The 18,241-nt window shown below is 36.6% G+C and overlaps 1 protein-coding gene across 1 annotated transcript; it reads right to left on the bottom strand.

Moving 5' to 3' along the window:
• Positions 1-8,515: 8,515 nt before the first annotated feature.
• On the bottom strand, positions 8,516-17,444 carry LOC118935823 (arylacetamide deacetylase-like 2). The gene is given in 3 exon segments (XM_036932444.2): positions 8,516-8,589; positions 11,277-11,496; positions 17,307-17,444. Coding segments are annotated over 3 exon segments (432 nt in total).
• Between the last annotated feature and the right edge of the window lie 797 nt (positions 17,445-18,241).

Here is an 18,241-nt window from a genome sequence, read left to right as displayed (position 1 = left end):
TATCCATTCATCTACTGATGGGCACTTAGGTTGCTTCCATTTCTTGGCTATTATAAATAGTGCTGCAGTAAACATAGGGGTGCATCTGTCTTTTTCAAACTGGGCTGCTGCATTCTTAGAGTAAATTCCTAGAAGTGGAATTCCTGGGCTAAATGGTAAGTCTATTTTGAGCATTTTGAGGAACCTCCATACTGCATTCCACAACGGTTGAACTAATAATTTACATTCCCACCAGCAGTGTAGGAGGGTTCCCCTTCCTCCACAACCTTGCCAACATTTGTTGTTGTTTGTCTTTTGGATAGTAGCCATCCTTACTGGTGTGAGATGATATCTGATTGTGGTTTTAATTTGCATTTCTCTGATAACTAGCGATGTGGAGCATCTTTTCATGTGTCTGTTGGCCATCTGAATTTCTTCTTTGGAGAACTGTCCATTCAGCTCCTCTGCCCATTTTTTAATTGGATTATTTGCTTTTTGTTTGTTGAGGTGCATGAGCTCTTTATATATTTTGGATGTCAACCCTTTATCGGATCTGTCATTTACGAATATATTCTCCCATACTGTAGGGTACCATTTTTTCTATTGATGGTGTCCTTTGCTGTACAGAAGCTTTTCAGCTTGATATAGTCCCACTTGTTCATTTTTGCTTTTGTTTTCCTTGCTGGGGAGATACGTTCATGAAGAAGTCGCTGATGTTTATGTCCAAGAGATTTTTGCCTATGTCTTTTTCTAAGAGTTTTATGGTTTCATGACTTACATTCAGGTCTTTGATCCATTTCAAATTTATTTTTGTATATGGGGTTAGACAGTGATCCAGTTTCATTCTCTTACATGTAGCTGTCCAGTTTTGACAGCAACATCTGTTGAAGAGACTGTCATTTTCCCCATTGTATGTCCATGGCTCATTTATGATATACTAATTGACCATATATGTTTGGGTTAATGTCTGGAGTTTCTATTCTGTTCAATGGGTCTGTGGCTCTGTTCTTGTGCCAGTACCGGATTGTCTTGATTACTATGGCTTTGTAGTAGAGCCTGAAGTTGGGGAGAGAGATCCCCCCCACTTTATTTTCTTTCTCAGGAATGCTTTGTCTATTCAGGGTCTTTGGTGTTTCCATATGAATTTTTGAACTATTTGTTCCAGTTTGTTGAAGAATGTTGTGGTAATTTGATAGGGATTGCATCAAATCTGCATATTGCTTTGGGCAGGATAGCCATTTTGACGATATTAATTCTTCCTAGCCAAGAGCATGAGTTGAGTTTCCATTTGTTAGTGTCCTCTTTAATTTCTCTTAAGAGTGTCTTATGGTTTTCAGGGTATAGGTCTTTCACTTCTTTAGTTAGGTTTAGTCCTAGGTATTTTATTCTTTTTGATGCAATTGTGAATGGAATTGTTTTCCTGATTTCTCTTCTATTGGTTCAACGTTAGTGTATAGGAAAGCCACAGATTTCTGTGTGCTAATTTTGTATCCTGCAACTTTGCTGTATTCCGATATCAGTTCTAGTAGTTTTGGAGTGGAGACTTTAGGGTTGTTTTATGTACAATACCATGTCATCTGCAAGTAATGACAGTTTAACTTCTTCTTTTCCAATCTGGATTCCTTGTATTTCTCTGTTTTGTCTAATTGCCATGGCTAAGATCTCCATACTGTGTTAAATAACAGTGGGGAGAGTGGGCATCCCTGTCTTGTTCCTGATCTCAGAGGAAAAGCTTTCAGCTTCTCGCTGTTCAGTATGATGTTGGCTGTGGGTTTTTCATATATGGCCTTTATTATGTTGAGGTACTTGCCCTCTATACCCATTTTGCTGAGAGTTTTTATCATGAATGGATGTTGAATTTTGTCGAATGCTTTTTCAGCATCTATGGAGATGATCATGTGGTTTTTGTCTTTCTTTTTGTTGATGTGGTGGATGATATTGATGGACTTTCGAATGTTGTACCATCCTTGCATCCCTGGGATGAATCCCACTTGGTCATGGTGTACGATCCTTTTGATGTATTTTTGAATTCGGTTTGCTAATATTTTGTTGAGTATATTTGCATCTACGTTCATCAGGGATATTGGTCTGTAGTTTTCTTTTTTGGTGGGGTCTTTGCCTGGTTTTGGTATTAGGGTGATGTTAGCTTCATAGAATGAGTTTGGGAGTATCCCCTCCTCCTCTATTTTTTGGAAAACTTTAAGGAGAATGGGTATTATGTCTTCCCTGCATGACTGATAAAATTCCGAGGTAAATCCATCTGGCCCGGGGGTTTTGTTCTTGGGTAGTTTTTTGATTACTGCTTCAATTTCTTTGCTCATAATTGGTTTGTTTAACTTTTGTGTTTCTTCCTTGGTCAGTCTTGGAAGGTTGTATTTTTCTAGGAAGTTGTCCATTTCTCCTAGGTTTCCCAGCTTGTTAGCATATAGGTTTTCATAGTACTCTCTAATAATTCTTTGTATTTCTGTGGGGTCCGTTGTGATTTTTCCTTTCTTGTTTCTGATACTGTTGATTTGTGTTGACTCTCTTTTCCTCTTAATAAGTCTGGCTAGAGGCTTATCTATTTTGTTTATTTTCTCAAAGAACCAGCTCTTGGTTTCATTGATTTTTGCTATTGTTTTATTCTTCTCAATTTTATTTATTTCTTCTCTGATCTTTATTATGTCCCTCCTTCTGCTGACCTTAGGCCTCATTTGTTCTTCTTTTTCCAATTTCGATAATTGTGACATTAGACCATTCATTTGGGATTGTTCTTCCTTTTTTAAATATTCCTGTATTGCTATATACTTTCCTCTTAAGACTGCTTTTGCTGTGTCCCACAGTAGTTGGGGCTTTGTGTTGTTGTTGTCATTTGTTTCCATATATTGCTGAATCTCCATTTTGATTTGGTCATTGATCCATTGATTATTTAGGAGCGTGTTGTTAAGCCTCCATGTGTTTGTGAGCCTTTTTGCTTTCTTTGTACAGTTTACTTCTAGTTTTATGCCTTTGTGGTCTGAAAAGTTGGTTGGTAGGATTTCAATCTTTTGGAATTTACTGAGGCTCTTTTTGTGGCCTAGTATGTGGTCTATTCTGGAGAATGTTCCATGTGCACTTGAGAAGAATGTGTATCCTGTTGCTTTTGGATGTAGAGTTCTGTAGATGTCTATTAGGTCCATCTGTTCTAGTGTGTTGTTCAGTGCCTCTGTGTCCTTACTTATTTTCTGTCTGGTGGATCTATCCTTTGGGGTGAGTGGTGTGTTGAAGTCTCCTAGGATGAATGCATTGCATTCTATTTCCTCCTTTAGTTCTGTTAGTATTTGTTTCAGGTATGTTGGTGCTCCTGTATTGGGTGCATATATATTTATAATGGTTATATCCTCTTGATGGACTGAGCCCTTTATCATTATGTAATGTCCTTCTTTGTCTTTTGTTACTTTCTTTATTTTGAAGTCTGTTTTGTCTGATACCAGAATTGCAACACCTGCTTTCTTCTCTCTGTTGTTTGCATGAAATATCTTTTTCCATCATTTGACTTTAAGTCTGTGCATGTCTTTGGGTTTGAGGTGAGTTTCTTGTAAGCAGCATATGGATGGATCTTGCTTTTTTATCCATTCTATTACTCTGTGTCTTTTGATGGGTGCTTTCAGTCCATTTACGTTTAGATTGATTATTGAAAGGTATGTACTTATTGCCATTGCAGGCTTTAAGTTTGTGGTTACCAAACGTTCAGGGTTAGCTTCTTTACTATCTTACTGTCTAACTTAACTCGCTTGTTGAGCTATTATAAACGCGGTCTGATGATTCTTTATTCTCTCCCTTCTTATTCCTCCTCCTCCCTTCTTCATATGTTGGGTGTTTTGTTCTGTGCTCTTTTTAGGAGTGCTACCTTCTAATGCTTTAGAAGGATGTCCTGTAGAGGTGGCTTGTGGGAGGTAAATTCCCTCAACTTTTGCTTGTCTGGGAATTGTTTAATCCCTCCTTCATATTTAAATGATATTCGTGCTGGATACAGTAGTCTTGGTTCGAGGCCCTTCTGTTTCATTGCATTAAGTATATCATGGCATTCTCTTCTGGCCTGTAGGGTTTCTGTTGAGAAGTCTGATGATAGCCTGATGGGTTTTCCTTTGTAGGTAACCTTTTTTTTCTCTCTGGCTGCCTTTAATACTTTGTCCTTGTCTTTGATCTTTGCCATTTTAATTATTATGTGTCTTGGTGTTGCCCTCCTTGGATCCCTTGTCATGGGAGTTCTGTGTACCTCTGTCATCTGAGAGGCCATTTCTTCCCCTAGTTTGGGGAAGTTTTCAGCAGTTATTTCTTCAAAGACACTTTCTATCCCTTTTTCTCTCTTCTTCTTCTTCTGGTACCCCTATAATGCATATATTGTTCCTTTTCGTTTGGTCACTCAGCTCTCTTAGAATTCTTTCATTCCTGGAGATCCTTTTATCTCTCTCTGCATCAGCTTCTCTGCATTCCTGTTCTCTGTTTTCTAGTCCATTAATCATCCTTTGCATCTCGTCCATTCTGTTTTGAAGTCCTTCCAGAGCTTGTTTTATTTCTGTATTCTCCTTCCTTAGTTCTTGCATATTTCTCTGCAAGTCCATCAGCATGGTTATGACTTTTGTTTTGAATTCTTTTTCAGGAAAACTGATTAAATCTATCTCCCCAGGTTCCTTCTCAGGGGAAGTTGTAGCAGATGCCGAAGCTGTCTGGGTTAGTCTTGTCTGGATCATATTTTTTTGCCTTTTCATGTTGACAGGTGCTATTGACTGTGAGCTGGGAGGGCCAAACTTTTCACTTGCTACTGGCCTTTCTTTACTGGGACAACTGCGACCCCAAGTGGCTTTTGCTGTGTAATTGCATGTAGACTGGGTCTTTGTATCTTGCCCGGCCGATATGGAGGCGTGGTTTGCCTTAGATTGTTTCTCTGCTCTCGCAGCACCCAGAGGGGTAACGGACGAGGGGGATGTTTGGCTGTTTACCTCCGTGAGGGGGTCTCAGAGCTGTTACCCAGGGGGTTAGTGCACCTGGTTTTCCCTGTAATTTCCAGCCACTGGGCTGTGATCTTTGTTGTTTCCGTCTAGCTGTTAAGTCCCTGTCCCTTTAAGACTTTCAAAAAGCACTCGCTTTTCTTTGTCACAGGAGCATCAGCTTCAGAACCAGCTCGGAGGTCTTGCTGCCCTATTTCCCTAGTTTCCAGCCCTCCACGCATGCACTGTGTCTGCGCTCTGGTGCAGGTGGCTGGGGCTGGGTGTTTAGCAGTCCTGGGCTCCCTCTCCCTCCCGCCGGGAGCTGTGGGGAGGTGTTCTCGGGTCCCACCAGACCGGGGCTTGTATCTTACCCCTTTCACCAGGCGCTGGGCTCTCGCACGTGTGGATGTAGTCTGGCTGTTGTCCTGTGTCTTCTGGTCTCTCTTTTAGGATTAGTTGTATTTGTTGTATTTTCAAAAATATGTATGTTTTTGGGAGGAGATTCCCACTGTCCTACTCACGCTGCCATGTTGGCTCCACCCCCTATAATGGTTTTTAAGGTCCAAGATTTAACTGACATTCTTTATGTGGCGCATAAATTCAACAAATATTTTTACATGATTACTATGTACGATACACCATGCTAGACTTGGGGTGCAGAAAGGGTTGTGTTCTTAGGGTAGTGCTGATATCCTGGGCAATTTTTAGGTGTCTTTCTTTATGTAAACTAATTTCAGGTCTGATATTAGCAATGTTAATGGAAAAACATTGTCAAAGGCTTTCTGGTTGTGCTTATTTAAATTTAGAGACTAGATACTCTTTTCTCACTTTTGTATTCTAATGTATCATTCAAAGATTTAAATTTCTTATTCCAAGTAGGCTGTTGTCTTACCAATGGGTTTCAGCCCTGGGCAAGTTCACTATGGATTCAATGAGACCAAAAAATTGAGACAGGGAATGTGGGCTTAGAGTAGGGTGAGAGCCTCTGGAAAAAGCAAGGGAAGATATTTACAGTCAAAGCAATGTAACAATGTAAAGTCCCTATCAAAACTCTGTGTTCAGCATTATGCAAAGTCAAGGTCACACTAATTCTCTAGGGTAAAGATACTAGACTAGGAAATAGAGACATCATCAGTGAGATCAGTTAAAGGTCAAAGGCCAGGAGCAATTTGGCCTGGAATGTTTGAGTGTTCTGCAAGGGTATCTCAGCATAACCCGTGACTTTACTGTAAACAGCCCTAGCAAACAGACAACAGCCCAGCCCACCTTGAAGGCAGGGCAGGTGGTACAAGTCCACACCCTAAGCCCTCAGTTCCCCAAAATCCTCAGCTGCCTATAAATCCCCTAGACAATGTACCACCCCAGGAGGTCCTTCCTCTCACTTTATTTCTCAACAAAAGGCTCTCCCTGACTCTCCTGCCTTGGGTGTTTTCTAAGTTCATTCCTGGACTCTGCAAACAAGAACCCTATCAAAATGACAATAGAACGTTCTTTGGTGAATGGGTTTATACCCAATTTTTCTACCCACAGTGACATGTCAGTCACTAAATCTTGTCCACTCAGAGCGAGTCTGCATGCAGCAAGCCAGTCTCTGCCTCTGGGCCTGTCTGCTCCCACAGCCATCTCAGTCTCTGTCCTCAGTGCTGCCGCCACTCCAGTCTTTGCTCTCTTGCATCCGTGCTGCTGTGCCACTGTGTCACCAGGGGCACTGGGCAGAGTTCTTTATATACAAAAGCAACTTATTGCCCACATGTGTGTAGTGAGCTAGCCAGGCGAAAATCTTGGCCATAGGGACCTTCACTTTATCCACAGCTGTATTCTATTTTCTATTTCATTTTCTATTTCATTTATATTACTTGATCATTGTGGGGAAAACAATATATTCCAGAATCTCTAGCCTGGCCTTAGTGCATCTCCATATCAATAGGTGTTTGCAAGGGGTGGAGAGAAGTAGTCTATCTACATATCAATGGGTAAATATCAATAGCATATCTGGACGAGCGAGGTTGGGTCAGGCCCCTTTCTGCAGTCTGGTCGAGAGAGACGGGGGCAAGGGCAAACAGAAGTGGACGGCTGCTTGTAAGCAATGAAAGGGTTTCTTGCACTTAATTTCTCCCTTTGACTAGTGTCTCTTTCCAAGGTATTTTGCCCTTGGATTATCCCCACTCCCCCAAGTTACAATCATGTAGTAATATATCTAATCATTATAAGCCACTATAACATAATTATTTAAGTGAAGGAATATCAAAACTAAGTGAAACAAGGAAAAAAGCAAGCAAACAAAAGCAGTCCAGATTGTTTTCATTACGAAAAGGGCACCAGGTTGTAACTCCAGGAAGAAAATCCCAGGGAAAAATACCTTTGAAACCTAGATCAGTCAAAGGGAGAAATAAAGTTTAAGAAACCCATTTATTTCTTACAAGCAGTCATCCCATCTCTCTCTTGACCTAGGCTGCAGTAGCAGAGAGCTGCACCAACCTCTCTGGTCCAGATAAACCCTCGCTTGTTCACGTAATTACCTATTGATCTGGAGATGGACTACTTTTCTACACCCCTTGGAAAAACCATTTGACCCATAATTCCAATTCTTAGTATTTACCCAAAGAAAACAAAATCATGAATTTGAAAAGACATATCAACTCATATGTTTACTGCAGCATTATTTATAATTATATAGTAATCTGTATCTAAAATATCTGAAATATGGTATAATCTGAACAGAGTAGCATATCAACAATGTATCAAATATCATAAGTAACTAATAGAATTCTTAAATCAGGTATATAACCATTTTAAAAGTATATTGAAAATGGTAAAATGGCTAAGAATATAGAATGAAAGGGAGAACACCCTAATTATTATAAATTACAAACATCTCTGAAAACATAAGGACTCTTCTGGGTGTTCTACAGTAGTAATGATAGGGCAGCAAACCACTTGTGTGTTCTCTTTGACCTCCTTAAGTTCTTACAAAGAAATTCCACTATGATCTCTGTTCAGCATTGGGCTAGAAGTGTCTGAGTATATTTCTGCACAATGTAATTGATACGACAGATGGAAAAAAAGGGCTTCACCCTAAAATGGACCACAGAGTACCCCTGAATAAGTCAGAAAGTCCTGGACATTTGCTAGTCTTTTTTATATGTTGTTGGAAATTCAAGCAAACATCATGAGCAACTAAAATCTCTCATTTTGGAAATGACTTAAAATTCTCAGGTGGTCCCAACAATGGTCCCAATCAAGAATACCCATAAAATTAATCTTTTTATTACAGCTCAAACAAAACCCAGTATCCCAAATGTATAATGGGAAACTAAGCCTTTGGCACTGCTGGTGGAATTATTACAGCTGTGTTGCCAAAGATGCTCACCGCGCAGTGTTTCTCAGAGGTCTCTACAACAGCAGAGGTAAGAGACACAAGAGAAACTGGGTTCCTCTGAGGAGGGGTGGGTAATATAAAGCTAAAACATAAACCCCAAGCCCCTAGGATCCCACTCCTTTTTGAGGCTTTGGTGGTGCCTTCTTTGGAAACCAAAGCTCTATGTCACAAATGCAAGAATCATGAGTCAAAAAGGAAAATCATTCTCTTACTCCACTCCCACAACAACAGCATCGAGTTTATTTGCCATCCATCTATTCAGGAAATCAAAAGCCCTCTGCTCTGAAATGAAAAAAATACATATACAAAAGCATACCCTGTAAGTAAAGAGCAATGAAAAAACCACCTACACCTGTGAAACATGATGGAAACATGATTAGTTGGGAGTTTCCCTATATTCTCACTTTTCCTGTTGCAATGTGGAGGGATTCAAAGATAAAATGATGATTGCCATCAAATGGGGAAGGTCATTGCACAAGAAAGTATGTTCAAAGACAAAGAGTCATGAGAATGCATAAAAGGCTCAGGGAAATCAATGTTAAATACAATTGAAATACGAAAGAGCAGCAGGAAGATCAAGTGAAATCACATAGAAAAATAGGAATACAGGTGTCAGTACTGGGATGCTGTGCTGATTTCTTTGTCAAAAGATGGTGAATGTTACCAAAGAACTCAGTAATAAGTCATATAGTTAATTTGCATATTATAAAGGGGAGTCAGAAAAGGGTGAAATAGATAATGAAAAGGAAGTAAAGAAGCAGAGAAGAAGCAACAGATTTAAAAAATGGTAAATAATTTCTTTAAATGTGGACGGAAAGGATACGATATTTGAGAAGTAAGGTAGACAAAACTATTAAATGTGGAAGCTAGGGGACATTAACTAATTGTGGCTATTTACTGGTGGAATACTCATGAAGAACATTTTCTTTGCTTGTTTGGTTGAGATTATTATTTGTTTATTTTATATTTTACTGAAGGTGGTGGAAGGTAGATATGATAGATTCTGTTTGGTCATGTTAAACTTGAATTATCAGTGTTTCATTCAGATGTATTGGTGTACTCAGCAGCTGTGTATATTTTGATCTGCAATTCAGGACTATTGTTATAGTTGGAAGTACAGCTCTGGAAGTTAGCAGCATGAGTGTGGGCAAAAGGTTGAGAGGTTTTATAAGACTAAATAAAAGATCACGTACTGTCCAAAACTAAAGAAAGGAATAATGAGGAACATGAACATTTGAAATTACAAAGACACAGAACCTGTTTTTGTGTTTGCTTGTATTTTTTTTGTTTTAAGGAGGAAGGTGCAAATGAAAGGAAGGGGGCGAGAAGAAACGAAGTCCCAAAACACACATTTCACGGAAACCAAGGAAGCAGAGAGGTTCAGTGAGGCAGAGGGTGTGGTTATTCACAAATTACACAGTTTAAAGAGCTATTCGAAAGGATTAAGCAAGAGTCCACAGTGCACAAAAATAAGTCTGAGAAAGCAAAGAGTGACTGGGGACAACCTGGAGAGAGGGATCTGGGGGGAAGTCAAGGCAGAAGGGGTTGTAACAAGTTTAGGAGTTAACAGAGAGGACATATTTGTAGGGAGAAGAATGAAAGTGAAACACTGATACAACGAAATAGTGGGAAGAAATACAATCCCAAGCAGAGTAAAGAAATTAAACTTTGCTGAAAGATAAAAATGCCTTTTCCTTGGACATAGGTAGAAAGAAGAAAAATTAAGGATTAATGTCATTAATGCTGATCATTTTTTAGTTGTGAGGCAGAGGAGTGAGAGTGGAGGTGCTGAGTTATGGACATACATCTTAGATTGCTGACAGAGCACAGACATGAGGAGATGAACTAACTAGATAAGGGACAGCATCTTATAGCCACATTGAGGGCATGATGGGACCAGTGCTGCGAAGGGCAAGCCTGGGTACTGCTGGTAGCCTGGGTTTGGCCCTGACAGTACCACATACTGATAGTAAGACTTTGAACAAGTTACTTAAGCATTCTGTGTTGACTTTTTACCTCCAAAATTGTGATAATAATACCCATCTTAAGAATCTGCTTACCTAGCAAAGAAAAGTTGATCCCCCCACCTGATTATAGTAGCATTTGTAGTTGTTATGAAATGTTAACTGACCATGGAGTCTAAATCATGGGTATAATGACTTACGTTGCAAGTTCATTGAGGAAAGGAAACTTACCTTTTGCTTCGTAGCCTTCTGAGTGCTTAGTCCAAGGCCCTCTGTGCTCTGAGATGTGTTGTGACTCCATACACCAACAGTCTAACAGCAACTGAGTGTATGTGTCCATGTGTATGTGAGGGTATGTGAATGTTTGAATGTGTTTGAGTCTGTGTCTGTGTCTTTATGAATGTGTGAGTGTCTTAGCTACTCCACTGTACCCCTCAGAATCATCTCCAAACATTAGATGGGAACAAACGTTAAGGGAGTTGCTGATTACTCAAGCTGTTTTACTCTTCCATTTTAAGTGCAGAATTATGCATTGACGTCTAAACATCGATGTGATAAGTATTATTGCACCACAGTCTGCAATATGAATATGTATTTGCTACTTGGAAGCTGCAAATACTTTCACTTCTTGTTCTTGTTCACTGAAGTCAGGTCATTTAGTAATCTCAAACAAATGTTAATGTTACTATTTGAGTTTCCCATTTTACACTTCCAATGTAACTTTATTTGATAATAACCATTTTTTAAACAAAAAGCTCATCTAATATTTTTTATTTTATTTGCAAAAAAGAATATGAGGACATATATATGAACTATGATTTAAATTGCCTATCTCTGCTAAGATATGTATGTATACTCAAAAACATAAAAAACAAATCAACAAAAGTTCTGCCAATTACATATATATACACACACACACTGTATATTTGTATATATACACACTGTATATTGTGCAATTCACACACACGCACACACACACACATTGCTTATATAAAATGTACTTACTACAACTTCCAAAAACGAAGGCACCATGAATAAAAATTATAGCTCGTCTCTGGCTTTCTGACTTCCTCTTTGGCAAATATAAACATACTGGAATGTCACTAAAGGTTGTATGCATCACAGTAATGTTTTCATCTGAAAATGGTTGTACATAGTCCAGTTTTACTATTGTGGGAAGCACCTTGTCATAGCTCATAAGACCCATATTTTCCAGTAATGCAGCCTGTCAAAACAAAACAAAATTTAAAACATTAAAAGTTTTGATTTTTAGTAACATTCAAATGCATATAAACATCAAAAAGAAATAATAAATAATATAATAATACTGCAGAGGTCTTATCCTATATCTTAACATATTATTGTTTCTAGTTAAAACTCCAGTATGTAGTGTTTTAGCATAAGAATATCTTCATCTAAATGTTATCAATTTACTTGTGGATTATTTTATATCAGTCTACTTATTTCTTATTGTGAACTTTTATCTGAAAAATTACAGATTTTACACATCTTTGTATGCATATTTTCAATTCTTCCATTTTATTTCATTGGACATTCAACTTAATTTAAAACTTTAGAAAGCATCTGGTTATCACATTACTATTAGGGCTATTTCCATTTTTTCCACTACAAACAGGTTCCTTTTCATTTGATTAAAGACAGTTGGAGAAAAAACACTTTTTTGTTACTTTGTTCTACTGAAATAAAGCTCCGTTTAGTATTTTTGGTAAGTTTTCTAACAGCTTTGAAATACTTCACTGAATAGTTCACAGAAAAGGAATCCTGAAATAATGTGGGGACAAAAGAACATTACAGAGGATTTATTATTAAAACTATTTGAGGTTGCTAAAATTTTACTGAATACGAAAGATAATCAAACCCATCTGCTTTAATGATGAGGATACTAAAAACTAGAAAGTTGAAGTTACTGATCAAAGTTAGACAGCTAATAATTGACAAAGTAAAATGTAAACCCATTTTTTTCTGGCCAATGTTAAATACACTGTTCATACTTATAATTATTTGCTAGTTTATGTTTTTTAAAATGGCCTATAAGAAATGGAAGGAAAGAAAGGAAGATTATTAAGTGCTAAAGCAATCAAAAATTTCTGTAAAAGGAAGAACTGGACTTTGAACTTAAAAACTGACAGTTGCATGAGGAATAATGAATGAAAAGTGACATGCTGAGTCCTCCAAGTAGACATATTGACACATTAACACTTTTAAGTAGCTTTAAAGTACCAATAAAGCTTTCAGTTTAAACATACATGCCTGTGTGTGTGTGTGTGCGTGCGTGCGCACACACACACACACACACACAGGTATATCAAGAATTTGTAAAGCAGACAGCCATATCCAATCCCTAAAATATACCACTTATCTTTGGGGCTTGAAAATAGCCTAGAAGGCTAGGTCAGAGAGAATAAAAATTCCATGTTTTAGACACCTTTAAAAGCTAAGCAGACAAAAACATCCCTTAATTGTAACAGTGTCCTAGTTCTTTAGGGAACTAGCATCTCCCAATAGTTGAAGCCTGTGATGGGACAGTTGATCAAGGGGACAATGACTCATTAGTCAAGAGGTGAGGAAGTAAACCCCAGCTAGACTTGGTGCCCTCTCTCTAGAAATCATATTTTAAGTAGAGACGAGATGAATGATAATAGAGATGAATTATCCCCACCTGCAGGAATGACCCCCTACAGGAATTCATTCTTGGCTACTTGTGCTGCTGACTTCTCTGGGGACTAGAATTTCAACTCTCCTCCAGGTCTATGAGCTTCCAAACTTTTACAAAAATTTCTCATTTTCTTCTTATTATTAATTATTATTATCCAAACCATTACTAGCATTAGCCATAGGCATGTCACTTTCTTTTGCTTACTTACTACCGAAAAGACAAAACAACATGCAAAAAAACAACTCTACTTGTTGTAGTCAGATCTGGGGAAAGATTGAAACTTGGAGAGTGACTCAGTGGTAGACCCAGGGGATCCACTGCACACATTACTGGGTAATTTTTAAAAATTGTCATCTCAAAAAAAAAGTGCTGTTGTGATGTGTTATCTGGAATATTGATGCCAATACGTTAAAATGTCATTGAAAAGAACTGTCATTCAAAATGCCCTCCTTTATAAATAATGCAGCTGACTCAAGAGTTTCTCCCATCTAGTATATCTTTCATAAAATAGCAGGCAAATTTTCCTCAAACACCTCTTCCATGTGTGAAACCTAGAACATTAGAGCTGAAAAGGACCTCAGACACTACCTAGTCCAATTTCTTAAACATAGTCGAAAACATCCCAGGACCTAAATGATGAAGTCTAAAGTCAACAACTAACTACAGGCAGTGCCTGAGCAGACGCTGGGCTCTTCATTCTTGCACTTTCTCGGAGACCAGGCTGTCACTCCTCTACTCACACACCTTCAAGACCTTTGCTTTGCCAAACTGTCAAACCTTTTCATTTTGTTTTTTCTTTTGCTAAGCAGAAACTTTTTAGCTTGATGCAGTACTACTCGTCTCTGTTTTTTGCTGCTTATGCTTTTGCTGTCATCTCCAAAAAATGATTGCCAAGTTCAATGTCAAAGAGCTTTTCTTTCATGTTTTCTTCTAAGAGTTTGTATGGCTTCAGGTTTTAATCAGTTTCAGGTTTGTCTTTAATCCATTTTTACTTGATTTTTGTGTATGGTATAAGGTAAAGATCCAGTTTCATTCTTTTGCATATAGATATCCAATTTCCCCAACACCATTTATTGAAGAGACTACTCTTTTCCCATTGTGAGTTCTTGGGGCTCTTATCAAAAATTAGTAGAACATATATGTTTATATTTATTTCTGAGCTCTCCATTCTATTCCATTGTTCTATGTGTCTGCTTTTGTGGCAATACCATGTTGTTTGATTACAATAGCTTTGTAATATAGTTTGAAATCAGAAAGTGTGATGCCTCAAACTCTCTTCTTTCTCAAGATTGGCTGTTCAGGATCCTTTGTGATACCATATAAATTTTAGACTAGTTTGTTTTCTGTGAAAAATTGGGAATTTTGATAGTGACTGCATTGAATCTGTGTATCACTTTGGGTAGTATGGACATTTTTACAATGATACTCTTTTCCAATTGATTAACATGGGATATCTTTCCATTTGTCTTCTTCAATTTATTTCATCAGTGTTTTAGTGTAAAACAAAACCTCTAACTTGTGTGCCACAAATTTGCTGGAGACATTAGAAAATATTTTGACCTGAACAAAATAAAAATACAACATATCTAAATTTGTTGTATTCAGCTAAGTAACTGCTTAGAGAGAAATTTATAAAATTAAATTACCATGTTGGAAATTAAGGAAAATCTCAAATTAATATTCAAAGCCTCAATCTTAATATGCTAGTAAAAGAAGATCAAAGGAAACCCAAAGAAAGCAAAAGAAAGAAAATAGTAAAGATAGAAGCAGAACTGAGTGAAATTAAAACAAAACAAAAATAGAGAAAAAAATGACACAAAAGCCAGTTCTTTTCAAAGAATGAAACTGATGAATCTATATACATACTGACCAGGAAAAAAGAGAGATTACCATATGAAGACTGAAGGAGGGGATATCATTATAGACCTTACAGACATTAAAAACATAATAAAAGATTACTAAAATGTAGAATTGCCATAAATCCTACAATTTTTAGATGAAATCTACAAATCTCTTAAAGGATACAATCTTCCAAAACTTACTCAAAAAGAAATAGATAACTTGAATAGTCTATATCTATTTTAAAATTTGAATTTGCAACCAAAAAACTTCCGAATAGAAAACTCGAAGTCCAGTTAGTTTCAATAGCAAATTAAACTAAACATTAAGGGGAAAAAATACCAATTTTCCACAATAGCTACCAGAAAATAAAACACAAGAGAATACTTCCCAACTCATTTCACTGGGCTGATATTTTCCTGTCACCAAAATCTGAAAGATACTTCAAGAAAACTACAGACAAACAAAGAAGCAAAAATTCTCAACAAAGTATTAAATCAAATCCAATGATATATAAAAGAACAGTCCATCACAATAAATTGTTTTACCCCAAGAATGCACGTTTAGCACAATATTTGAAAATCAATGTAATTCATGATACCAACCTAGAAAGGAGAAAAATTATATATTCATCTTAACCATGCAAAAAAAGAATTTGGCTTAATTCACTACCCTTCATGATAAAAATTCTCTGCAAACTTACAATAAAAAAAGAACTTTATCTGAGAAAGGATACCTACAAAAAACTTAAACATCATGTTGAATTATGAAAGCTGAATTCTTTCTCCTAAGAGCTGGAAAAAGGCAAGAATGTCTGCACTCTATTCAACCTAATTCTGAAAGTCTTTAGTCAGTGATATAATGCAGGAGAAGAAAAAGATACAGGTTCAAAGGAAAGAAGTAACAGTCTCTCTCTATTTTTCAGTCAATATGATCACCTAAGTGGAAAATATGAGATCTACAAAGAAGGTCCTGAAATGAATAAGCAAGTTTAGCCAGAACAAAAGGTACAAAGTCAATACAAAAAAATAGTTATTTCAAATTTAACAATGAACGAATGGAAATCAAAATTTTAAGAGTACTAACTGCAACAGAACCAAATACTGAAATATTAAGTTATATAACAAAATATATCCAGTATTCATGTGCTAAAAAATACAAAACACTGGTGCAAGAAATTAAAAACCTTATTGAGAAATATATGTTAATAGATAAGAAGAGTTAGTATAACGAAAAGGTCAGTTCTCTCTATATTGGTTTTTAGAGACAACCTACTCCTAATAAAAATTTCATCATGATTTTAGACATCAATAAGCTAAATTTAATTTTTTTAACAGAACGAAAGTTTAATTAAAGTAGCCAAAGCAATTTTGAAAGTGAAAATCAAAGTTGGAAGGCTTGTAGAAACTGGTTTCAAGATTTACCAAAAAAGCTATCATAGTCAATACAGTGAAGCTGGTGAAATGCTGGACTCATAGACCAAGGGAAGAGAATAGAGTCAGCCCAGAAATAAAGCAACACAAATACGCCCAGCTGACTTTTGACATAGCTACAAGGCAATTCAATGGAGAAAAGAACACATTCAACAAATTTGGCACAGTGATTTAAAAAATTAGTCTGAATTGAGACTGTCTGGGTTTGATTACCAAACCCACAAATTAACTGTATGTATTTTGTTAATTCATTCCCCGTGCCTCACTTTCCTCATCTATAAGGATAACAGTGACTTCTTCAAAGGGCAGTTGTAAATGTTGCATAATACTTTTAGGACAATTACAGTAGGGCAGGGTACATTGTAAGTGTTTAATACTTTTAGTGTTTTTCATTATTAATATATACTGAGACTATTCTTAAATATTTTCATTGCTAGTTGAAGATAATCATGGTGAAGATCCTTCAGTTTAGTGAATATGTCAATTTAAAACAAAATTTTATAGAATTTTGGCCCCTCATCTCTCACTGCTCATATCATGAAGTCGAGGCTGCCTAACTTTCTATTGATAAATATAACTCACATGCAAAAGTTCTTTGGGGTCCTCAATAACGTAAACAGCATAAACAGTTCCTGAGACCAGAAAGTTTAAAAACCACTGAGAAAGAGAAAACAGTAAAGGGATTATATAAATATCAAAATAGAAAAACATAATCAATATATACATGTAAATTTTAAGAGAATGCACAAGACTGGGTTTCCTCAGAAATGTCAAATGCAATATAACATGTTATTTACCAATCACCCAAAATTTCCATGTAGACAATATCATTTCTTTTATTCTTATCACAATCAATAGTGTATTTCTCTTTAGATATAGACTTATCAGCAAGAATGTTATTTCCCTCTCCTTTTCACAATTCAAATAGGTTTGTTAATGGTAAATGATTTAACAGATTAACATTATTTGGCTGATTTGTCCTTAACAAAACCAAAATCTTTTTTTGAAATACTAATTGAAAGAAAGTTTACATGTACTAGTAAAAAGGCATCCCAATTCCCTGGGGAACAACCAAAATCAAATTACCATAAGTGAAGCAGGTTTTATCGAAGAATCCATGACCCTTACTTTCCAGGGTTACTCAAAGTTTTCTGGCATCGGTGTATAAATAAAGTAAACAAAGAGAATACATATGAGTCCAAAGTACAGAGTTTTGCACCCCATGAAATTCTTTTTACCACCTCTTTATAGCAATGATTTTGTCACCCATATATTCTGAATGCTTAGTAGTAGGACAAAGGTAGATGACAAACTTTCCCAATTAATAACAGCCTAGCATCCAGTTCCAAGATTAACAACGGCCGTAGTGACGGGTTCAACAATTGCACACCGTTCCTGAAAGACAATTAGTAATATATCCTGTCAAGTATGATGATAGAAGAACAAACAATTTAAAGTGCCTACAGAAATTCTTTTACACTGTGGCACCATTATCATCCCAGCACAGTATATTTTTTTAAGAGTCTTAGCAGGGTACAAAATAAACCATGATGTCTGTTTCTCCCAATAGTATTTAGTAAAGATTAGTGAGAAGATATTTTAAAAAATCAACCTGTCCCATAATAATTTAGTCAGTCTCAAGGCTAATGCTTTGGGCATATATCATCAACAAAGTTAAAATCCATTGCGATCACCTGAACTTTAGAAAGAAGAGAGGAAACTGATATTCTTGTCCAAGTTCTCTAATGACCTCATCCAGTTTAGAAATACTTAGGAAGTGTTTATGTTAAACATCAGAATTAATTCATCTAGTACAGAAATACTCAATAAAGTGTTTACCTTCTGCTCAGTGTGAAAATTTCCAATCCATATAGTTGTATAATCATGGAAGAAGTTTGTACTCATTAAGCAAATATATATCGCATCCCTTATACATACTAAACTTGGCATTGGGCAAAATGGTTACAAAAGTGAATAAAACCTGGCATTTGTCCATTCTTTTTTTTTCTTTCTTTCTTCCT

Source organism: Manis pentadactyla, chromosome 9 (assembly GCF_030020395.1).
Source record: "Manis pentadactyla isolate mManPen7 chromosome 9, mManPen7.hap1, whole genome shotgun sequence".
NCBI classification, from domain to species: domain Eukaryota; kingdom Metazoa; phylum Chordata; class Mammalia; order Pholidota; family Manidae; genus Manis; species Manis pentadactyla.
This window is presented reverse-complemented; position numbering and strand designations above follow the sequence as displayed.